The sequence below is a fragment of the Lolium perenne genome, chromosome 2 (genome assembly GCF_019359855.2).
Source record: "Lolium perenne isolate Kyuss_39 chromosome 2, Kyuss_2.0, whole genome shotgun sequence".
NCBI lineage: Eukaryota > Viridiplantae > Streptophyta > Magnoliopsida > Poales > Poaceae > Lolium > Lolium perenne.
This window is the reverse complement of record NC_067245.2, coordinates 195,489,126-195,514,832: the sequence shown is the minus strand read 5'-3', so window position 1 is coordinate 195,514,832 and position 25,707 is coordinate 195,489,126. Positions and strand designations below refer to the sequence as shown.

Genomic DNA, 25,707 nt, shown 5'->3' with positions numbered 1-25,707 from the left:
AATTTTGTTGCAGCCCCCAAAGTAATGGACATAAAGGTACCTCCAGCAGCTGAATCCAGGAGATTTCTTCAAGAAACATTTAGTCATGCATAAAAAGTTTGGATGATCATCTAAGTAGTCAGTCCATAAGTGGGACAATTCTTTACCAAAGATTTCATTCTTTCCCAAGCTTGAGCAACATGTTCATTATCAATCTGTCTAAACTTCATTATGTCGCTTCTCAAAGATATAATCTTAGCAGGAGGATAATATTGTCCAATAAAATCATCTTTGCATTTAACCCAAGAATCAATACTATTTCTAGGCAAAGGTAGCAACCAATCTTTAGCTCTACCTCTCAAAGAGAAAGGAAACAATTTCATTTTAAATAATGTCACCATCTATATCTTTATAATTTTGCATCTCACAAAGTTCAATAAAATTATTATGGTGAGAACCGGCATCTTCAGTACTAACACCAGAAAATTTCTCTTTCATAACATGATTTAATAAAGCAGGTTTAATTTTATAGAAAGTTGCTTCGGGAGCAGCTGGAGCAATAGGTGTACAAATAAAATCATTGTTGTTGGTGCTAGTAAAGTCACACAACTTAGTATTTTCAGCAGAACCCATTTTAGCAAATTAAAACTAAGCAACAGAAATAACAGCTATAGAAACTAATTTTTTTTGTGTTTTTGATATAAAAAAAACAATAAAAGAAACTAATTTTTTTATTTTTGATATGCTAAAGCAAAAAAGGACAAAATAAAATAAACTAAGCAAACAATAACAAAGTAAAGACATTGGAGATGAGAGACTCCCCTTGCAGAAATCCTCTTTCTCCCCGGTAATGTACGGCGCCAGAAAATCTTGATGGTGCTCCGGTGATGACGCCAGATAATCATGTTGGCAGTTGTTGTGGAAGCGGTTGGGAAACCCCAAGAGGAATGTGTGATGAACACAGCAGCAAGTTTTTCCTCAGTACGAAACCAAAGTTTAATCGACCAGTAGAAGAAAGGCGTGACTTCTGAAGGTGTTGCTGGCTGACTAGTGGCAGGGCGCACTACATGCATCAGCAACAACGTGGAACCTGCACACAACACAACCAAAGTACTTTGCCCCAACTTGCAGTGAGGTTGTCAACCTCACCGGTTTGTTGAACACAAAGAATTAGACGTATCCAACTACGGCTATGACTAATAATCCACCTTCCGGTTATCGTCCGAACCCCTTTCAGTATTAAGTTGCAAGCAACGGATTATAGAATTAAGCAATATGTGTAAAGTAAACAATAGAATTACCCTTGGATAAAACATTATTGTTTTCTCCCTAGTAGCAACCGCACATCTACAATCTTAGATGTTATTGTCACTCTCCCAGAAAACTAGAGGCATGAACCTACTATCGAGCATAAATACCCCCACTTGGAGTCACAAGTATCTACTTGGCCAGAGTATCCACTAGCAACGGAGAGCATGCAAGATCACAAATAACATATGAAATGAATATATAATCGATCTCAAGTTCTCAACATAGTATACAATATTCATCAGATCCCAGCAAACACAACATGTAGGATTACATAAAGATGATATTGATCATGTAGGGTAGCTCACAAGATCTATACATGAAGCACAAAGTGGAGAAGGCAACCATCTAGCTACTGCTATGGACCCATAGTCAGGGATGAACTACTCACGCATCACTTCGGAGGTGGGCATGGCGATGTAGATGCCTCTGTCGATGATTTCCTTCTTCGGCAGGGTGCCGGGAAGAGCTTCAGAACCCCTCGAGATGGGTTCTGCGATGGCGGCCGCGGTGGAACTTTTCGTGGATGGAGGCTCGGATATCCTGGGTTTTCCCGAGAATATGTATAAATAGGCGGAGGATTTAGGCCGGTAGGGTGCCTAGGTGCCCCCCCATTGCGCTGGCCAAGGCCAGGCTGCGCCAAGGGCAGGTCTGGCCGCCCTGTGGCAACTCTTCGACCCCCCTTTGGACTTCGTCTTCGTTTCGGTAAAATATTGACTTCGGGTTTTCTTTCATCCAATTCTGAAAATATTTTCTGTACAACTTTTCTGAAATACAAAAACATGTGGAAACAGGGAACTGGCACTGTGGCATCTTGTCAATAGGTTAGTACCGAAAAATATATAAAGTACAACGAAGTGTAAGCAAAACATATATGAATTGGTGTAAAACAAGCATGGAGCATCAAAAATTATAGATACGTTTTAGACGTATCAGGGATGGGCCAGGGCTGGCGGTGGCGAGTGGGAGGAGCTGGAGGGACTGAGATTCAGTGACTTTAGTAAGAGAAGTCACCATGCGACTTTACATACGTGAGTCATTCGATCAAGATGCAACGCACACGGTTCATCCAGATTTTAAGCTTGAAATTAAACCAAATTTTCAAATAGATTGATCTTTGCCATACTCAAGGGATGTCTTACTGTAATGCTTTCAGTTTTTCTGAGCATCTTAAATTTTGACTTCATATTTTGGATCAACCGTGCATTGGATCTTAATTAGATGGCTCATGTAGGTAAAATCAAATGGTAACTTCTCTTAGATCAAGTCACTGGATCTCATTGTCTATCGCCTGTTCGACTACATCGTCCATGTTATGGTGGACGTTAACCTCTATCGGTCTACGAGGGTACGTTCACCGATATCTTTTCCGTGACAGCATTACTCCTAGATAGATCTGAGCAACCATTAGTTAGATTTTTTTTCTGCTACGAATTCCCAATAGTTAATAAATATGTGGGGGTTATTTTCAATATTTACTTCTAAAATGCTTATGATAAGGTGAATTGGAAATTTCTGATAGATTGTCATATAGCTAGAGGTTTCTCTGAACAATGGTGCATGTGGTCTAGAAATAATTTTGCATAATTTGACAGTTAGTGTTAAGTTGAACAATATGAGTGGTCCCTATTTTCAGAGTGCAAAGGGGGTGAGACAAGTTGATCCTTTCTCACCACCCCTTTTTAACATGGTTGTTGAATGCCTTACCAAGATGGTGCTTAAAGCTCAGGAAAATAACTTGATTACAGGCTTTGCTGATGATCTAATTGATAAGGGTGTGGTTGTGTTGCAATATGCAGATGACACAATCTCCTGTATCAAATATGATGAGGAACAACCTATTAACTGAACCCTTTATTGTATATGTTTGAGATGATGTCAAGCATGAAAATTAACTAATGGAAATGTGAAATAGTAGTCATTGGTGGAGATAATTACACTATGGAATCCTATTCTGAGTTGCTTAACTGTCAAGTTGGTAAGCTTCCTATGAAATACTTAGGGGTTCCTGTAAATTTTTCCAACCTAAAGAATATTGATTGGGAACTCTTGGATGCAAAAAGATGGTTAAGAAGTTGGATGCCCAGATTTGTGATTCAGCTTCCTCTCGTGCTAGACTTACCCTTTTGGATTCTTGTCTCTCAATAATCCCATCCTTTTATATGGCAATGTTTCTATTAAACAAGACCTTTATTGAAAGGTTGGGTAAGCATAGAAGAAGATTATTTTGATATGGAAAGAAAAAAAGTCTTTTTGTATGGTAAAATGGAAAATGGTTTGTAGATCCAAAGAGAAAGGGGACATGATGAAAGATCTTAGAAAGCAAACTATTAGCCTTCTAACCAAATGGTGGTGGAAGTTGGATACTCATGATGGCCTCTGGCAAAGAATTGTGCTAAAAACAAATATCTACAAGCCCAGATACAAGTGAACATGGAAAAATCAAAGAGATTATATAAAGTTGAAAATTGTTTAAAATGTATAATTATCCTTCTTGTCCTAATTATAATATCCCTAGTACTGCCCCATCGAGGCCGAATGCTCGTACACGTATGCATTGTTGCTAAGCAGAGCTTCTTTCCAAATTCCTGCTGCCTCTAAAATGTTGTGACCAACATGCAGGAACGATCTCTTCCTTAACTGTCACATTGTTAGGTAGATAAGATCTCTCTAACAACTTTTTAGGCAGATAACATCCTGTTTAGTCCTAGCGTGCTACCGCTCCAACTCAAACCTAAATAGACCCTGAGCTCTAGCCACCAAGCCAGCGCTTGGTTCTCTGACGCCTCTAATTCCCAGGAGATCATCATTTGTGTACCGCAAACAGTTCCTGTATGAGTTCCTCGCTTATTCTCCAACAATTGAACTTGTGTTCAGTGTTCTGCTCTTGCTCTTGCTATGTGTTTGGTTAAAAGAGGCTCCTGTTACTTGTGGCCAAGTATTTCAGCCAGCTCACCTACCAGCAATATCTTAATTGAATTCAGGACGAAGAAGGTGCTGTTAAATTACAAGAACAAATAGGTAGCATATTTCCAAAAAAAGAAAAAAATCTTTTCATTTCAGAAGAAATATCACTTCTCAGAAAGAAGGCGATCCTTGTTTTCCGTATACAGTACAAAAGCAATAAAGTACATGACAGCCATAACAACAGAAATCAACACTGAAGTATAAACTTAGTACATCCGTGACACTCACATGTCGGAGACAAATGCAGGAACGAACATTGCACCTCACATGATCAAATCTCAACTATAACCTTCCCCGTCGCGTGGCCGCTCAAGCACTTGTCCCATGCGTCCGCCGCCTTCTCGAATGGATGCCGTGAGTCGAACACCGTCTTGAGCTTCCCTTCCTTCACCAGCTCAAGCAGAAACCTCAGTTCCCCCATCGTCAGAGACATCAGGAAAACGGACATTTTCTTCTTGGTGAACTTCGTCAGAATCCACGCAATAACGTTTCCAAAGTTGGGAGCCAAGTCCACGACTTTGCCACGGCTGCTGAGGCTAGGCTTGAACGCCGACCACTTGCCGTCTTTCGTGCCGTTGACGATGTAGTCATACTTCTTGCCGGAGGAGTTCTTTAGTGCGGCGCCTTCGGGGGTCTTGTAGTCGAGCACCTCGTCGGCGCCGATGCTCGCGACGAGCTCCACGTTGCGCGCGCCGCAGGTGGCCGTGACGTGGTGGTTCCCGAGCTTGGCGAGCTGGACGGCGTAAGTGCCGGTGCCACCGGACGCCGCCGTGATCAGGATGTTGCTGCCGATGCCCGTGCCGTTGAACTGTGTCCCAATCACTTTCAGGGCCTGGAGAGCCGTGAGACCGGCCATGGGCAGCCCGGCGGCTTCGGCGGCTGACACGCCGTCCGGGCGTAGCACGGTGAGGCTCACGGATGCTGCTACATACTCGGCGAGTCCACCAGCTTTCTGCAATTTTCAAATCCTCTCTCATGAATGATGCAGAGCATGTTCATTTTAAACTGAATGAACGATAAAGATCTGCCTGTTTGAAGTTACCCAGAATTTCAGTGCAGCCACAACTTTATCACCAACTTTGAACTCGCTTACTGCAGAGCCGACCTCCGCGATCTCTCCAGCTACATCAGTAACTGTTTCACAAGGCAGAGGCACTGTCATTTTGATAATCAAGAACAAATTGTGCATTTCCTCAAGTGACTCATGCATCATTCTGTTTGTAGCATTGAAAACATCTACTGTGCAGGAGCTAACGCATGGTGTACAGGTAAATTAGCTTCTGTTTAATAACTCTAGTCTGTGGTTCAAATGAATAAATACCTGGAATAAATGGAAATCTTGGGACAAAAGGACGCAACAGCCCTCGCTGAACCTTAGAATCCGCCGGATTCAGGCTTGCCGCTTCTACTTTTATAAGAACTTGATCCTTCTTCAGTGACGGCACGGGGATCTCCACAAACTGAAGTAAAGATACACTTTTTTATTAAATTTTTCTGACCTAATTTTGTTTCAGCAAAAGGATGGGTATTCATAAGTCATAGCACTTTAACTAACTCAATTTCCATCCAATTGTTTCAGCAAAACGCAAAAAAAATAGCCAATTGTTGTGTTAAACCAAAACTATTGCTTCTCAGAGTTGCAAAATGGGACCTTACAAATTATTAAATTCCACAAGTTAGCTGGAGGCACAAAAATACGTAATGGACATTGTACATATATAATATTATTAAAGTCAACTTTTTTTTTCTTTGCATTTCCAGGCTGTCACCCCACATCCCCTTTCACGACCAGTTTCTTCTTGGAAGCAACCATCTAACACACCCTGACCTGAATCTCTGATTAATTCGCAAATTTCATCGCCGTAGCAAAACCAACAATACATGTCCGTATGGCTCCACTTGATAAAAATAGATGAGCATCAAGAAATGCTTAGGCCTTATTTGGGGGAAAAAAAATTTGTGCAGAAACTGCGCATGATGATCCACAAAAAGGGGTTACCAACATCATCACTCTGAAAGAGCTATAAGATAGAAACAAACTAGTCGTACAAACTAAGGTCACCTTCAGAGACGCCCCGCCGCCACCGTAGCGGCTGTACTGGACAGCGCGCATGGTGGATGGCTTGATTCCCGCGGTGGCCATAATCTTGAGCTAGATGTGGGTCGTCTACTTTTTGGGTGTAGTTGGCGGAGAGGCGAGCTTAAGAACATATCAGACTTGGTAACGTGCAGATGTGTACGTATATAAGGAACATTCGCAAAGCCATTTGACTTGGGCACGAAGGATTTGAACAGGGACTAGATAGCTCTTGAATATGCAATTAGAAAACACCACTTCTAATTAATACCCATTTGATGTTTGACTATGATTACAGTTTACTTGGTGTACTCTCTTATCTGTTATTATCGCAGTCTGTCATCACCATGTATGTAAGTTTCCAATTTCAACTGAGGCTTCTCATCAGACGCCAGTAGTAAAGATTAGCGATTAATAAGATAATAATTAAGAAAGTGTGAACGACATCTTTTCAATTCGTAAGCCAAGTTCCAGATATTGGCACTTTTGGGATCCACTTATGATTAGCCAGGAACAGGTAACGAGGTTATTGTTTTGTGTTGTCATGAGCGCAACGGTGCACTTTAAATTAAAAGAGCAGATATGTACTATATATGTACTATTAGAGATAGACTTGAGCTCAATATATGATGGGATGATAGGGTTTCTGCACGGTTCCATGAGCCACCTGGAATCCTCCTCCGGCCGCTTCCCACTAAGCCCTCCCCTTGCCCCCTCCAATCCACCGCCGCTGGGGTGCATCGTCGGGCGAAGCCTAGACGGTATCGGTGCATGGCGGCAGGGCTCCCGCCCCTCCTTGTTCAAAGGTGAGTAGCACGGGACATGATGGCTGGCGGGGATGCGACGCTCGGCTAGGCGCGGAAGTGAGGTTATGTGGAGGTGGTGCCAGCGAGCGTCTTCTCCATTGATGGCGTGGTGGTGGTTGCATCGTTGACCTGTTGTGGTTTTGGCGGCCCCTTGGCAAAGATTGTGGGTGGCGCGGGTGATACGCGTACAGCACGCGACCGTTGGGAACCCCAAGAGGAAGGTGTGATGCGTACAGCGGCAAGTTTTTCCCCAGTAAGAAACCAAGGTTTATCGAACCAGTAGGAGCCAAGAAGCACGTTTGAAGGTTGATGGCGGCGAAGTGTAGTGCGGCGCAACACCAGGGATTCCGGCGCCAACGTGGAACCTGCACAACACAACCAAAGTACTTTGTCCCAACGTAACAGTGAGGTTGTCAATCTCACCGGCTTGCTGTAACAAAGAATTAGATGTATAGTGTGGATGATGATTGTTTGCAGAAAACAGTAGAACAAGTATTGCAGTAGATTGTATTCGATTAAAAGAATGGACCGGGGTCCACAGTTCACTAGAGGCGTCTCTCCGATAAGAATAAGCATGTTGGGTGAACAAATTACAGTTGGGCAATTGACAAATAAAGAGGGCATGACCATGCACATACATGATATGATGCGTATTGTGAGATTTAATTGGCATTACGACAAAGTACATAGACCGCTATCCAGCATGCATCTATGCCTAAAAAGTCCACCTTCAGGTTATCATCCGAACCCCTTCCAGTATTAAGTTGCAAACAACAGACAATTGCATTAAGTATGGTGCATAATGTAATCAACAACTACATCCTTAGACATAGCATCGATGTTTTATCCCTAGTGGCAACAGCACATCCACAACCTTAGAACTTTCTATCACTGTCCCAGATTTAATGGAGGCATGAACCCACTATCGAGCATAAATACTCCCTCTTGGAGTTACTAGCAAAAACTTGGCCAGAGCCTCTACTAATAACGGAGAGCATGCAAGATCATAAACAACACATAGATAATAGATTGATAATCAACATAGCATAGTATTCTCTATCCATCGGATCCCAACAAACACAACATATAGCATTACAGATAGATGATCTTGATCATGTTAGGCAGCTCACAAGACCCGACAATGAAGCACAATTAAGAGAAGACGACCATCTAGCTACTGCTATGGACACATAGTCCAGGGGTGAACTACTCACTCATCACTCCGGAGGCGACCATGGCGGTGAAGAGTCCTCCGGGAGATGATTCCCCTCTCCGTGAGGGTGCCGGAGACGATCTCCTGAATCCCCCGAGATGGGATTGGCGGCGGCGGCGTCTCTGGAAGGTTTTCCGTATCGTGGCTCTCGGTACTGGGGGTTTCGCGACGAAGGCTTTAAGTAGGCGGAGGAGCAGGTCAGGAGGCGTCACGGGGGCCCCACACGCTAGGGCCGCGCGGGCCCCCTGTAGGCCGCGCCGCCCTAGTGTGGCGGCGCCCCGTGGCCCCACTTCGTCTCTCCCTCGGACTTCTGGAAGCTTCGTGGCAAAATAGGCCCCTGGGCGTTGATTTCGTCCAATTCCGAGAATATTTCCTTACTAGGATTTCTGAAACCAAAAACAGCAGAAAACAGCAACTGGCTCTTCGGCATCTCGTTAATAGGTTAGTGCCGGAAAATGCATAAATATGACATAAAGTATGCATAAAACATGTAGATATCATCAATAATGTGGCATGGAACATAAGAAATTATCGATACGTCAGAGACGTATCAGCATCCCCAAGCTTAGTTCCTGCTCGTCCCGAGCAGGTAAACGATAACAAAGATAATTTCTGGAGTGACATGCCATCATAACCTTGATCATACTATTGTAAGCACATGTAATGAATGCAGCGATCAAAACAATGGTAAATGACATGAGTAAACAAATGAATCATATAGCAAAGACTTTTCATGAATAGTACTTTCAAGACAAGCATAAATAAGTCTTGCATAAGAGTTAACTCATAAAGCAATAAATTCAAAGTAAAGGCATTGAAGCAACACAAAGGAAGATTGAGTTTCAGCGGTTGCTTTCAACTTGTAACATGTATATCTCATGGATAGTTGTCAATGTAAAGTAATATAACAAGTGCAATATGCAAGTATGTAGGAATCAATGCACAGTTCACATAAGTGTTTGCTTCTTGAGGTGGAGAGAGATAGGTGAACTGACTCAACATAAAAGTAAAAGAAAGGCCCTTCGCAGAGGGAAGCATTGATTGCTATATTTGTGCTAGAGCTTTGATTTTGAAAACATATAGAGAGCATAAAAGTAAAATTTTGAGAGGTGTTTGTTGTTGTCAACGAATGGTAGTGGGCACTCTAACCCCCTTGCCAGACAAACCTTCAAAGAGCGGCTCCCATTTTATTTTATTTTTGTGTGGCTCTCCTTCCAATCTTTCTTTCACAAACCATGGCTAACCGAATCCTCGGGTGCCTGCCAACAATCACATACCATGAAGGAGTGCCTTTTTATTTAAGTTTTATTATGATGACACTCCTCCCCACCTTTGCTTTCTCAAGCCATGGCTAACCGAATCCTTCGGGTGCCGTCCAACAATCACATACCATGGAGGAGTGTCTATTTTTTTGTTAATTAATTTGGGACTGGGAATCCCATTGCCAGCTCTTTTTGCAAAATTATTGGATGAGCGGATGAAGCCACTAGTCCATTGGTGAAAGTTGCCCAACAAGAATGAAAGATAAACACCACATACTTCCTCATGAGCTATAAAATATTGACACAAATCAGAGGTAATAAATTTTGAATTGTTTAAAGGTAGCACTCAAGCAATTTACTTTGGAATGGCGGAGAAATACCTTGTAGTAGGTAGGTATGGTGGACACAAATGGCATAGTGGTTGGCTCAAGGATTTTGGATGCATGAGAAGTATTCCCTCTCGATACAAGGTTTAGGCTAGCAAGGTTCTTTGAAACAAACACAAGTATGAAGCGGTACAGCAAAACTCACATAAAAGACATATTGTAAACATTATAAGACTTCTACACCATCTTCCTTGTTGTTCAAACTCTTTACTAGAAATTATCTAGACCTTAGAGAGACCAATTATGCAAACCAAATTTTAGCAAGCTCTATGTATTTCTTCATTAATTGGTGCAAAGTATATGATGCAAGAGCTTAAACATGAGCACAACAATTGCCAATTATCACATTATCCAAGACATTTTACCAATCACTACATGTAGCATTTTCCGTTTCCAACCATATAACAATTTAACGAAGAAGATTCAACCTTCGCCATGAATACTATGAGTAAAGCCTAAGGACATATGTGTCCATATGCAACAGCGGAGCGTGTCTCTCTCCCACACAATGAATTCTAGGATCCATTTTATTCAAACAAAACAAAAACAAACAGACGCTCCAAGCAAAGTACATAAGATATGATGGAATAAAAATATAGTTTCAATAGAGGAACCTGATAATGTTGTCGATGAAGAAGGGGATGCCTTGGGCATCCCCAAGCTTAGACGCTTGAGTCTTCTTGAAATATGCAGGGGTGAACCACCGGGGCATCCCCAAGCTTAGAGCTTTCACTCTCCTTGATCATATTGTATCATCTCCCTCTCTTGATCCTTGAAAACTTCCTTCACACCAAACTCAAAACAACTCATTAGAGGGTTAGTGCACAATCAAAATTCACATGTTAAGAGGTGACATAATCATTCTTAACACTTCTGGACATTGCACAAAGCTACTGAAAGTTAATGGAATAGAAAAATCCATCAAGCATAGCAAAACAGGCAATGCGAAATAAAAGGCAGAATCTGTCAAAACAGAACAGTCCGTAAAGACGAATTTCTAAGAGGCATCAGACTTGCTCAAATGAAAATGCTCAAATTAAATGAAAGTTGAGTACATATCTGGGGATCACTCATGTAAATTGGCATAATTTTCTGAGTTACCTACAGAGAATTAGGCCCAGATTCGTGACAGCAAAGAAATCTGTTTCTGCGCAGTAATCCAAATCTAGTATGAACCTTACTATCAAAGACTTTACTCGGCACAACAATGCAACAAAACTAATATAAGGAGAGGTTGCTACAGTAGTAACAACTTCCAAGACTCAAATATAAAATAAAAGTGCAGTAGTAAAATCATGGGTTGTCTCCCATAAGCGCTTTTCTTTAACGCATTTCAGCTAGGCGCAGAAAGTGTGTATCAAGTATTATCAAGAGACGAAGCATCAACATCATAATTTGTTCTAATGATAGAATCAAAATGTAACTTCATTCTCTTTCTAGGGAAGTGTTCCATACCTTTCTTGAGAGGAAATTGATATTTAATATTACCTTCCTTCATATCAATGATAGCACCAACAGTTCGAAGAAAAGGTCTTCCCAATATAATGGGACAAGATGCATTGCATTCAATATCCAAGACAACAAAATCAACGGGGACAAGGTTAGTGTTAACGGTAATGCGAACATTATCAACTCTCCCCAAAGGTTTCTTTGTAGAATTATCAGCAAGATAAACATCCAAATAACAATTTCGCAATGGTGGCAAGTCAAGCATGTTATAGATTTTCTTAGGCATAACGGAAATACTTGCACCAAGAACACATAAAGAATTACAATAAAAGTCATTGACCTTCATCTTAATGATGGGCTCCCAACCATCCTCTAACTTCCTAGGAATAGAAGTTTCGCGATTTAATTTCTCTTCTCTAGCTTTTATGAGAGCATTTGTAATATGTTTCGTGAAAGCCAAATTTATAGCACTAGCATTAGGACTCTTAGCAAGTTTTTGTAAGAACTTTATAACTTCAGAGATGTGGCAATCTTCAAAATCCAAACCATTATAATCTAAAGCAATGGGATCATTGTCCCCAATGTTGGAAAAAATTTCAGCAGTTTTATCACAGGCAGTTTCAGCAGTTTTAGCAGTTTCAGGCAGTTTTTCACGCTTTGCATTAGAAGTGGAAACATTGCCAACACCAATTATTTTACCATTAATAGTAGGAGGTGCAGCAACATGTGGAGCATTAGCATTACTAGTGATGGTAATAGTCCAAACTTTAGCTATATTATCTTCTTTAGCATTTTCTTCTTTTTCCCACCTAGCACGCAATTCGGCTATCAATCTTATATTCTCATTAATTCTAACTTGGATGGCATTTGCTGTAGTAACAATTTTATTATTATTATTTTCATTAGGCATAATTTTCGATTTCAAAAGATCAACATCAGCAGCAAGACTATCGACTTTAGAAGCAAGTATATCAATTTTCCCAAGCTTTTCTTCAACAGATTTGTTAAAAGCAGTTTGTGTACTAATAAATTCCTTAAGCATAGCTTCAAGTCCAGGGGGTGTATTCCTATTATTGTTGTAAGAATTCCCATAAGAATTACCATAGTCGTTGCCATTATTATAAGGATATAGCCTATAGTTGTTACTAGAATTGTTCCGGTAAGCATTGTTGTTGAAATTATTATTTTTAATGAAGTTCACATCAACATGTTCTTCTTGAGCAACCAATGAAGCTAACGGAACATTATTAGGATCAACATTAGTCCTACCATTCACAAGCATAGACATAATAGCATCAATCTTATCACTCAAGGAAGAGGTTTCTTCGACAGAATTTACCTTCTTACCTTGTGGAGCTCTTTCCGTGTGCCATTCAGAGTAATTAATCATCATATTATCAAGAAGCTTTATTGTGTCGCCTAGAGTGATGGACATAAAGGTACCTCCAGCAGCTGAATCCAATAGGTTCCGCGAAGAAAAATTCAGTCCTGCATAAAAGGTTTGGATGATCATCCAAGTAGTCAGTCCATGGGTTGGGCAATTTTTAACCAAAGATTTCATTCTTTCCCATGCTTGGGCAACATGCTCATTATCCAATTGTTTAAAATTCATTATGCTACTTCTCAAAGATATAATTTTAGCAGGGGGATAATATCTACCAATAAAAGCATCCTTGCATTTAGTCCATGAATCAATACTATTCTTAGGCAGAGATAGCAACCAATCTTTTGCTCTTCCTCTTAATGAGAAAGGAAACAATTTTAATTTTATAATGTCACCATCTACATCCTTATACTTTTGCATTTCACATAATTCAACAAAATTATTGAGATGGGTAGCAGCATCATCAGAACTAACACCAGAAAATTGCTCTCTCATAACAAGATTTAGTAAAGCAGGTTTAATTTCAAAGAATTCCGCTGTAGTAGTAGGTGGAGCAATAGGTGTGCATAAGAAATCATTATTATTTGTGGTTGTGAAGTCACACAACTTAGTATTCAGGAGTACCCATTTTAGCAATAGTAAATAAAGCAAACTAGATAAAATAAATACAAGTAACTAATTTTTTTGTGTTTTTGATATAGCAAACAAGATAGCAAGTAAAGTAAAACTAGCAACTAATTTTTTTGTATTTTGATATAATGCAGCAAACAAAGTAGTAAATAAAAGTAAAGCAAGACAAAAACAAAGTAAAGAGATTGGAGGTGGAGACTCCCCTTGCAGCGTGTCTTGATCTCCCCGGCAACGGCGCCAGAAAACAGTCTTGATACGCGTACAGCACGCGACCGTTGGGAACCCCAAGCGGAAGGTGTGATGCGTACAACGGCAAGTTTTCCCTCAGTAAGAAACCAAGGTTTATCGAACCAGTAGGAGCCAAGAAGCACGCTGAAGGTTGATGGCGGCGAAGTGTAGTGCGGCGCAACACCAGGGATTTCGGCGCCAACGTAGAACCTGCACAACACAACCAAAGTACTTTGTCCCAACGTAACAGTGAGGTTGTCAATCTCACCGGCTTGTTGTAACAAAGGATTAGATGTATAGTGTGGATGATGATTGTTTGCAGAAAATAGTAGAACAAGTATTGCAGTAGATTGTACTCGATTAAAAGAATGGACCGGGGTCCACAGTTCACTAGAGGCGTCTCTCCGATAAGAATAAGCATGTTGGGTGAACATTACAGTTGGGCAATTGATAAATAAAGAGGGCATGACCATGCACATACATGATATGATGAGTATTGTGAGATTTAATTGGGCATTACGACAAAGTACATAGACCGCTATCCAGCATGCATCTATGCCTAAAAAGTCCACCTTCAAGTTATCATCCGAACCCCTTCCAGTATTAAGTTGCAAACAACAGACAATTGCATTAAGTATGGTGCGTAATGTAATCAACAACTACATCCTTAGACATAGCATCGGTGTTTTATCCCTAGTGGCAACATCACATCCACAACCTTAGAACTTTCTGTCACTGTCCCAGATTTAATGGAGGCATGAACCCACTATCGAGCATAAATACTCCCTCTTGGAGTTACTAGCAAAAACTTGGCCAGCGCCTCTATTAATAACGGAGAGCATGCAAGATCATAAACAACACATAGATAATAGATTGATAATCAACATAGCATAGTATTCTCTATCCATCGGATCCCAACAAACACAACATATAGCATTACAGATAGATGATCTTGATCATGCTAGGAAGCTCACAAGACCCGACAATGAAGCACAATTAAGAGAAGACGACCATCTAGCTACTACTATGGACCCATAGTCCAGGGGTGAACTACTCACTCATCACTCCGGAGGCGACTATGGCGGTGAAGAGTCCTCCGGGAGATGATTCCCCTCTCCGGCAGGGTGCCGGAGGCGATCTCCTGAATCCCCCGAGATGGGATTGGCGGCGGCGGCGTCTCTGGAAGGTTTTCCGTATCGTGGCTCTCGGTACTGGGGGTTTTGCGATGAAGGCTTTAAGTAGGCGGAGGAGCAGGTCAGGAGGCGTCACGGGGGCCCCACACGCTAGGGCCACGCGGGCCCCCTGTAGGCCGCGCCGCCCTAGTGTGGCGGCGCCCCGTGGCCCCACTTCGTCACTCCCTCGGACTTCTGGAAGCTTCGTGGCAAAATAGGCCCCTGGGCGTTGATTTCGTCCAATTCCGAGGATATTTCCTTACTAGGATTTCTGAAACCAAAAACAGCAGAAAACAGCAACTGGCTCTTCGGCATCTCGTTAATAGGTTAGTGCCGGAAAATGCATAAATATGACATAAAGTATACATAAAACATGTAGATATCATCAATAATGTGGCATGGAACATAAGAAATTATCGATACGTCGGAGACGTATTAGCGGGTCATCTTCTCCTTTGCTGATTACAACCTCCTAGGTTGCCGATAGGGAAGATCGGGCGAATGGACCCGTTGGGTGGTGAATGGCGTAGTGGGGGCTTGCTTGCTGCATCGAAGAATAGAAGAGGACTGGCCCTATTGTTCTTCGTGCACCAAGTCGTCGATCTTCTTCATGTCGGCCTTCTCGATCTGGACGCCGACGTGTTCCGGTCTTCATCTCAGAGATTTCTCCTCCCGCACCCGCGCGGCGGCACCGTGCCGCCCCAGGCGCCCACCAGCGACTCCCCTCCTCCTCCTCCCCAGCGGCTCCCCTCCTCCCACCACCGCCACCGGGCAAAGCCCTGGAGGCGTGGCGGCGGCGGACTTCCTCGGCCACGGCATCCATGGGGGCGCGGGTTCGGGTGTCCGGCGGTGGCGATCCGCATCGGACTTTCAACGGTGGTGCCATGGAGCTGCGGCGACCAGAGGAGGGATATGATCTCCATCGTTTGGCGGGCGGCGACGGTGGTTCGGGTCCGATCTGGGTCCTGGCGGGCTCAGGTGGGCTGCGATCTTACTGCTGCGGTCACAATGATGCCGGCTTCGTGCAGGTTTCTGGGTTCGTTCCGAGGCTGGAGTACGCCATGGGCGACTGTCCTTGGCATGGTGGTGGCGGCCTCCTCCTTCGCCGGAGGTGGTCGGCTGGTTGCTTGGGGTGGCCGATCACGAAATCCGTCTACTCCGACGATGAAGATCTAGTCGACGACGAGCTAGCGGTGAAGGGTCCACCAGTGAAAACCGCGCCTTGACATCGTTCTTGGCGGATGATGGCGGCGGCTATTGGCGTCGTTCCCTTGCGAAGGCATCAACTTTGCTGGCCTCTACGCTCGCTCTTGCCGAGTTGGGGACTAGCGGTTGTCAGTGAAAACTGTGCCACGATTGGTGGGCGATGGCGGTGTTAAGCTTCGCTTCCTTCTTGAAGGCATCATCGTCGCAGTCTGCGGCTACTCACTCGTGCTGCTCCGGGGGAAACCCTAGATCCGGGTCTCCCGGATCGGATGATGATGGCGCTTCTTGCGTCGTTCTACCCCTTGGGGCATCATTTTTGAGCAGCGGCTAGATGGAGGTAGATATTTGGTGGAGTGGTGTTCATCTACCACGTTGACGTTGATGATTCTCGGCGGCGTGGAGCTGCAGGGTATCGAAGACAGGCGCGGACCGCAGGACACATGCAGGATGGTGGAGCTGTCTGGCATCATGGTGACATCGACGGCAGGTCTGGCAAGGTCAATGGGGTGATCCCTCTTGAAGATGGGTGCGAGAAAGACGGCGGTAGCGGTTTCTGTGGCGTGTATGTTGGCATGCGCTGAGAGTCTGCTTGACTGGATGTGCTTCTCACCTGCTATTGGGCGGCTTGGGAAGGCATTTGGTTGTTTGGATGATGTGAGTTGGTGTATTTTCACCCCCTTCATCCCTCTCTAGGTTTAGCGAGGTGGCTTCGAGTTTGATCTTTGTATTGCTCTTCTAAGATGTTGCGAATAATCTAATAAAAAAGTCGTGTGCATCCCTTGGATGCAGAAGCTGGGGCGATTTTTCCCCATTTCGAAGAAAAAAACTCGGAGATTTCTGTACTTTCGTACATGGAGCCGCTAGATAGCTAGATCGAAATTGCTCTGGCCTTGCGCGCCCTTATCTTCAGCCAGTGTGGATTCATCAGGGCATGGCGTGAAGCTTCCCTTTCTTGTCGGTGCCATGGGACATGTCTCAATATATATTTCCATAATATTGATAGATGTGGAGAAAGGTATGGTGTCTTGGATCGGAGGTTTGCAATAGCGGAGAGGTGTATTGGTTGTGATGAAGACTTGCAGATGTTCTTCCTTTCTGTTGGGTGTTTGATGACTTGTAGCAGCAGCCTTGGCAAGAGGGGATGGAAGCACATGTGCGGACTACATTTTTGGTGGTGCTCTTCGAGTACCGAGTCACGATTTCAAAGGTGAAAGTCCAAGGTCTAGCCTTCATTGGTTGTACCTGGCAGTGGTCTTCCTGAAGGCATTATTTTGTGAAATTGGGCTTTTCTCAGGGTGGAAACCCAAGATCCTCGATTGGGCAACGACAACACGCTTTTATATTGTTTCCTTCTTGGGGGAGTTGCTTTCGGAGATTATCTTTTGTAGTCCGGGTGTTTTTTTAGGTGGTGGTTAAAGTGTTATGTTGCGAGTGTTTCATCATTGCAACGTGGTTTTTTTCTTTCTTTTTATTTTTTCTTGGGTGTGTGCAGCCTTGATGTCTTTAGAGATCTTAGTGGTGCAGAGGTTGATGGTATCTTTGTGACACTAATATATTTCCTTTATTGAAACAAATATGGAGGGATCCTTGATCATAACCAATCTAATTGGGATAGCCTCTCATCTCCCTCGCGCGTTCGATAGGTGGGGACTGGGGGAGGCTAAAATTTCAACGCCCATAGCCCCTGACATGTCCATCCTTCCTCTCCCACCGTCACCATAGGTTCCGGTACGGCTAATCCTAGTCAGCGTCGGCGCGACCGTGCTGAGGTCTCATCTCGCCCCCACGCCCGAAGAAATCGGCCCAGGACGACGTCCTAGGGCTTGGGAGTGGCTCGGCCGCCGCGCATCACGGCGTGGTTGCTTCGGCGACAACATGACATATGGCGTTGCGGCCTCTGCGGGGAGATCGATGGCGAACGATGCGGCCCCTATGGCTATTGCGTGGGATGGGGGCATCCTTGGGCCAACGATGGCGGGGTCCTCGGTCATTGTTACCTTGTTGGGGGTGTCATTGCTACTATCTGCCACCTCCTCCCGAGATGTTTCTATGGAAATCCTAGATCTAGATCTCCCGGATTGGACGGTGGCGGCACTATAAGTGTCGCTCTCACACTTGTGGGGCATCGCTTTGTAACATGTGATGCTTGGAATGGTTTTCTAGTGGATCGGAATTTCATCTACCGCGTCGGCGGCGGCGGGTCTCTTGGAAGTTGGAATGGTCTTCTATTAGCGTCTCTGTTTATTTTAACTAAACTACTCTCTCTCCCTTTACCTCAGCAGCTCACGAATGGCATTTATCCTAAATGCAGAGGCTGACAAATTTGGTGCAGCTTCATTGATCATTTCCACTGTCTCAGAGCAATCCAACTCCACGCTGAACCGCATCTACGTTCATTGTAGAGCGAGCTTGACTCCTTCCTCAATCGCCATGATTTACGCTTCCGTAGCATCCTGACAGACTCTAGTGGCCGGCATGCATCAAACAACACTGCACCCTGCTGATCGCGTACGATGATGCCAATACATGCGCAGTCATCTCGTGAGAAGGCGTCATCCACATTGATCTTTGTTGTATCTGCTCCCGGTGGCTCCCATCTCTTGCACACCTTCTTTCGGACATCCACGAGCTTGACTTGCTTCATAAATCCCTGGATATGATCAATGGTCATCTTCCCCTTGGTAATGTCTGCATCAAGAAACTGTTTAATTATGAGAAGGGAATTCAAATAACTCACCAAGAACCTACGAGAACCTTTGATCTAGGGGCACGACTTATCATGTGTTATCTCATTATGAGGATGCCAGATTCTCCAGAGTGTCATCAAGGTCATAGCTCATTGGTTTTCAGGGATGGCGCTGAGGAGGTGGATTAGCCAGTCCAACCCAGTTGGTTCCAACAAGCTGTCAGGTGGGAGGTCCCAAACCTCTTTCATGGCGTTCCAGAGATTCCGAGGGTGTGGGCATCGCATGAAGGTATGGAATGTGTCCTCATCCTCCTTACCGCACTCAAGGCACATGCCAGAAGTCACTATCCCTCTACGTTTCAGGTTGAGCTGGGTGGCAAGGGCATTATGGCTGATTTTCCATGCTAGGGTTATCACCTTAGGTGGTACCGGGTAGTGCCAACACTAGTAGGAAAACCATTATAGGTAGAAACAACAACTGTGGCGCAGCATATTAACCATGCGCCACAAAACAATTTCTGTGGCGCACCAAGCTCTATGCGCCACAAAAATGGAGCAACTTCTGTGGCGCACGGTCAGCGCATGCGCCACAGAAAGTGGACATTCTGTGGCGCACTATGGCCAGTGCGCCACAGAAAGTTAGTGGGGCCCACGCGGGGTCCAACACTGCACATGGGCGAAGGATATTCTGTGGCGCATGGAGCAATGTGCGCCACAGAAATTTAAACTTCTGTGGCGCACATTGCTCCATGCGCCACAGAACATCCAGCGGGGACCACCCCCCGGCTCATGCCACCAAGATTCTGTGGCGCATGTGCTGGTATGCGCCACAGAAGTCAAACATTCTGTGGCGCATATCACCATATGCGCCACAGAATGAGCACAGTAGATCTAGGCTTTTCCCTCTTCTCTTCCACCCACCACACTTTCCATTCTTGTCTACTCTAACCAGCTCGTGTTGCTCCTCTCTTTCACTCCATTTTAGTCATACTTTCCTCCATTGTTGATAGCTCTAAGCCTATTTTGTGGGCATATTTGTAAGGGGAAGCCACTCCAACTTGTAGAGGGTACTAAAAACCACAATTCTCTTTCCCTCCTCCATTTTCCCTCTTGCATGGTCCATTGCTTTCTCTCCACCACCCCATCCTCTTGCTCCACCATGATTGGTAGATTTGTGAGAGGTTGAGTACTATTGGATGCATGTTTTGTATGTATGGATGTTTTGTAGGTGAAGATTATCGCGCTCCCGGACGGTTTGCGATGGCGAGACGATGATGTTTATACTTGTTGAGCTTTGTGTTGTGGTTGAATGTTTGCTTGCGAAGAAGCTTATTTGTGTTGTTGGTGTTGTTGGTTTGTGCCGGCGTGTGGTGCATGGATGTTTGCCGAAATGTTGATTCATTTCCATTTCGGCAAATTTTTGCACTAGCCATATGTCCTACTTTTAGGATAGGTCATGCCGAAATTTTCCGGCGATCATGCATGCATGTGTGTTTGTGCATGATGTGTGTGGTTCTAATTAACTCTCTTTTGCTCTATGTATGACGCGCAGTGAACCATGGTCATCCATATGAGGGAAGGCCAAGTGGTTAGATACAAGGTGAACGCGAAGGCCGACATGGTTAGGAACAACATGACCCTGATAAGATGTCCGTGTCGAAAATGCGGACTCCGGCAGTGGATCGACCCTGATTCTGGACAACTGGAGGAACACCTGCTCAGGCGCGGTTTCATGCTCGGCTTCAATGAGGAGCCGGCGGCAAATGTTGGTCATGAAGAAGAGGACGACATCGGGCGAGAAGACGAAGAGTCTCCCGAACATGGTGTTCATCATGAGGCCGATGAAGGAGATGATGATGCCGGAGTAGATGGTGGTGGAGAAGCCGAGAGCACGCAGACGCCGCTAACGTCGGCCTTGCGGGACCCTCATGTTCAAGAGCTGCTCCTGAAGGACACGGGCAACGCCAAACCTGAAGCCAAGCTGGCGCAAATGGAGGTAGACGGGATGACTCCATTGTATCCAGGGTGTCGGCCCGAGGATACACGCTTGAGTGTAACGCTCGAGTGTCTGGAGATGAAGGCGGAACACAAATGGACCGACAGCAGCTTCAGCGATAACATGAAATCCTGGCATGCTCGTCTTCCCAAGGACAACACATTGCCAACAAGTATCGACGAGGCCAAGAAAATAGTTTGCCCACTCGACCTACCGCACGTAAAGTACCACGCATGCATCAATGATTGTGCACTTTTCCGGGATGAGTACAAGGACAGAACCACATGTCCAGTGTGCGGGCACGGACGGTACAAGAGAGGGAACAAGAAAGTTCCTCTGAAAGTTGTCTGGTACTTTCCTATCACTCCCCGTCTGCAGCGGTATTTCGTAGATCCTAAGGAAGCAAAGCTCATGCAATGGCACGCGGAAAGGGAGAAGCCCACAGATGATCCGGAGAAGGGCAAGATCCTGACACACCCTGCAGACGCTAGCCAGTGGAATGCGTTGGACATTGAGTTCGCAGATGAGTTCGGGAGCGAACCGAGGAACGTTCGTTTGGGCATGAGCACCGACGGACTCAATCCCTTTGGAAACCAGAGTAGCACGCATAGCACCTGGCCCGTGTTTGTATGGCCATACAACCTCCCCCCCTGGCTGTGCACAAAGCAGCGGTACGTACACATGAGTATTCTTATTCAGGGGCCGAAACAACCGGGTGTGGACATGCATCTGTATCTCAGTCTATTCAAAGAGGAGTTAGCCACGCTATGGGAGACGCCGGCCCGTACTTGGGACGCGTACAAAAGAGATTATTTCCCTCTCAGAGCCGCATTGCTAACGACAGTGCAGGACTATCCTGGTTACGCATATGTAGCGTGCCAAGTGAACCACGGATTCAACGCATGTGTCAAGTGCATGGATAAGACCCCGCATCTGCAGCTGCCGAAGGTGCCCGGGTCTTCTAAAACTGTGTTCCAAGGGACTCGAATGTGGCTTCGCTTCGATCACCCGTGGAGAAAACGCAAGGATCTGTTCAATGGCGAAGAGGAGTTCGAAAGAGCCCCACGACCGAGGAGCGGCGAAGAAATATCCGAGCTTTTGGAAAATTGGGAAGATTGCCCCGCGCCGGGAAAGAAGCGACCGAGAGAATCGCCGTTGCTAGGCGTATGGAAAGCGAGGTCCGTTTTCTGGGACCTGCCGTACTGGAAGGTCCTCCACACGCCCCATAGCCTCGATGTCATGCACATCACGAAAAACGTTACCGAGAGCCTACTTGGCACTCTGATGAACATGCCAGAGAGGACCAAGGATGGCCCGAAAGCAAGAACCGACCTGAAATTGCTTGGCCTCAAGAAAGAACTTCGATTCCCACCGATAGTGATGATGATGATGATGAACAGACGGAAACGACTCAGGGTCGCCACAAAAGGGCTAAGATAAATGAGGTGGTGGTGCTTAAACCTGCCTGCTTCACTCTGAGCGATGAGGAGCTCGAGAGGTTTTTCGAGTGCCTCCTAGGAGTCAAAGTTCCTCACGGTTACTCTGGGAAAATAAGCAGATATCTGGACGTAGCGAAGAAGAGGTTTAGCGGGATGAAGTCTCATGACTGTCACGTGCTGATGACGCAGATACTTCCCGTTGCGATGCGAGGGATAATGGACGACCACGTCCGCGAGACGCTGTTTGGCCTCTGCAACTTCTTCGACGTCATCTCTAGGAAGTCCATCGGCGTTAAGCAGCTCAACAGGCTACAAGAAGAGATCGTCGAGATACTATGCGAGCTCGAGATTTACTTCCCGCCCGCGTTCTTCGACATCATGGTGCATCTGCTTGTCCATGTAGTGGATGACATCATCCACCTCGGGCCGACATTCCTGCACAACATGATGCCATTCGAAAGGTTGAATGGTGTCATCAAAGGATTCGTTCGCAACAGGGCCCGTCCAGATGGAAGCATAGCCAAGGGCTTTCTCACCTACGAGTGCATCTCCTTCTCGCGTAACTACCTAAGCACCGAGAACGAGGATGTCGGTCTGCCCACCAGGAAGCACGTCGGCAGGCTAGAAGGGTTTGGTCACCGCGAGGGCTACCGCGCAATGCATGTCAGCATCGCTGGTCGACGCGCCGACTTTGACAGGGCACACCGAGTCGCGCTACAACACATAGAATTGGTCAGCCCTTGGGTGGATAAGCACAAAAGCTTAATCGAGCAGGAGTTCATCGACCTAGGCCGGCCGAGGAAAATGGGAGACGTTACGAAAGAGCACAACTCCAGCTTCACGGGGTGGTTCAAGAAAAGGCTACTGGAAAGTCCCACACCGACGCCTTGTACTGAAGAGCAGAAACTCATATTCTCCCTGTCACAGGGACCCGGGCACAACGTAAGGACCTATCAGTCGTACGACATCAACGGCTATAGATTCTACACCGAGGAGAAGGACAAGAATAGCGAATATCAAAACTCAGGAGTAACTATGCTATCCTACACCGATGACAAGACTGATGTCAAGGAAAGATTCTACGGAAGGATCGAGGAGATTTGGGAACTCGACTATGTTGGAGAGACGATGCCGATGTTCCGTGTGAGATGGGCCAAGAGCGTCGAAAAAGATGGACTGTATTTCACCACCATGGTTATACCCGATGCCAAATCGAAGACCCCCTCCGCGAAAAATGAGCCGTGGGTGCTCGCTAGCCAAGTTGACCAATGCTTCTTCATTACCGACCTGTCAAAGCCCAGCCGTGTGGTCGTGAGGAGGGGCAAGAGGAGCATCATCGGAATGGAAGGAGACGCCGACAAGCAAGACATCGACAAGAACGGCGATCCGAAGATCGAAGAGGAATTTGACAAGTACTTCGACAAGCCTACTACTTATTCGAAAGTAAGAAGGAAGACCACCCTACCGGCTAAAGGTTGCCCGTACACGAGAAGAAATCTCAAGGTGGCCGGGCTAAAGTATTCAACAACGGCCGCGATGAAGAAGGGCAAGAACATTGTCAAGAAACGCTAGCTAGCCACCAATCGGAACCGAGAAGTTCATTGTGCCTTTTTTTTTTACTCTAATTCACACATATATGTACTTTGGCAAAAACACATGTGTGTACATGTGTGTGTATGACACAAGCACCATGCATGTGTGTGATGTGGTTTTTTTGTTTACTCTAATGCAGACATATATGTTCTTTGGCAAAAACACAAGTGTGTATATGTGTGTGATGTGATTTTTTTGAATTATCTATATTAGGAACATATAATGCAGGGGAGAAATAAATTTTATAAGGAAAATAACTTCTGTGGCGCACCAGACACGATATGCGCCACAGAAGTTTCACACTTAGCCATATTATGGGAAGCCAAAGCCTCCTCCATAGTTCCGTCGAAAAAACTTCTGAGGCGCATATGCGGCCTAGTGCGCCACAGAAAGTTGAAATTTTGTGGCGCATATGGGGCTTGGTGCGCCACAGAATTCCAACACTTAGCCATATACCGCTTTCTCCTCGCGTCCCTGCTCACTTCTTCCCCAACACACCGCCCAACCCTAGCGCTGTCGCCCAACCGCCGCGCTCGCCCACCCGCGCCCGCCGCCCGCCGCCCGCCGCCCGCGCCTAGAGGGAGTAGCTAGGAGGAGCGCCTCCCACACGCCCGGAGGAGCAGGAGGAGCGCCGCCCGCTGCCCGCACCGTCGCCTCGTCGACGACCACCACGCCCTCGCCTCGCCGACGACCACCGCGCCCTCGCCTTGCCCTACGCCCGCCCCTGGTGAGCTTCTCTCCCTCTCCCCTCTCTTCCCCTTCCCTCTCCCCCTCCACAAGCAGGTCAAATTTCCACTAGTGCTGTTCTTGTAGATAAATTCAAGTCAGAGAATTTATCTGACTAAATTGATGTACATAAATTATATGCTCTACTAAATTTCCACTAGTGTTTAATTGTTGCATACTGTTGGTTTAGTGTCACTCCTATCTAGTTCTTGAATCCATTTCATGTTGATAAATTCAAGGCAGTAGTGGCATGCAGTAGCTAGGTAAATCCATTTCATGTTGGTTATATTGGCAGTACTGGCAGTAGCTAGGTAAATTATATATATTTGTATACTGGTTATATTGGTTTATCAATTTTATTCATTTATCTGTTGGTATGAGCTTGCTTACTGGTTATACTTGTATACTAGAGCTATTCAGCATATAGAATGTTCAGACTTGAGGACTTGTGAAGTCAGTGCCTTTGTCATTCTTTGATTCAGCTTTGCAAGAAATTATAAACCAAACTGCTGTTGTTGTTGCTTGGCTGCTGCATGTTGGTGTTGTTGCTTGGCTGCTGCATGCTGTTGGTGGCTGCTGTTGTTGCTGGTGGTATGCATGCTGGTGCTGTTGGTGCTGCTGCATGCTGGTGCTGTTGGTGGCTGCTGATGTTGTTGTTGCTTGCCTGCATGCTGGTGCTGTTGCTTGGTTGCTGCTGTTGGTGGCATTTTTTTATGTGAATTGGTGTTGTGTATGGACCTAGTGGTATATTTTTATGTGAAATGTTGCAGGGATTTCAAATGAGCTGCCCATTTCTCCCGAAACGTTGATTCACTTCCGTTTCGGTTGAGAAATGGGGCTCCTATGTCCAAAAATTAGCAAAGGTCATGCCGAATTTTCCGGCCGACAATTGTACTAATAGATTTCTTCCTCTTGTTTATAGAAAGTGCAAACATGTCGGCCAATGACAACGTGGCCGGCACTTCTAAGGCCGCCATGAGCCTCGAAGAGGAAGCCAGAGCGGCGAACGTCGCGTTCTGGGAAGTCGGCCCCTCCCATCGACAAGAGGAGGAGGAGGTGGACATGGCGGCGGAGGAAGTCGGACCTGACCGACAGATGACTGAAGCCGGGGAGGAGGAGGAGGAGTATGAACCCACCACCACCGACGGCGGCGACCACACGGGGGGTGACTCCACCGAGTGTGCCGACCACACGGAGGAT

General features: G+C 45.5%; 1 protein-coding gene across 1 annotated transcript; it reads right to left on the bottom strand.

The window, feature by feature from the left end:
• Positions 1–4,316: 4,316 nt before the first annotated feature.
• On the bottom strand, positions 4,317–6,456 carry LOC127330344 (chloroplast envelope quinone oxidoreductase homolog). Its single transcript, XM_051356591.2, has 4 exons — positions 6,317–6,456; positions 5,576–5,714; positions 5,297–5,388; positions 4,317–5,206 (listed from the first exon to the last, which is right to left on the bottom strand). Exons 1-4 carry the CDS (start codon positions 6,395–6,397, stop codon positions 4,526–4,528), a joined length of 993 nt encoding a protein of 330 aa, XP_051212551.1. The 5' UTR covers positions 6,398–6,456; the 3' UTR covers positions 4,317–4,525.
• Positions 6,457–25,707: the final 19,251 nt, after the last annotated feature.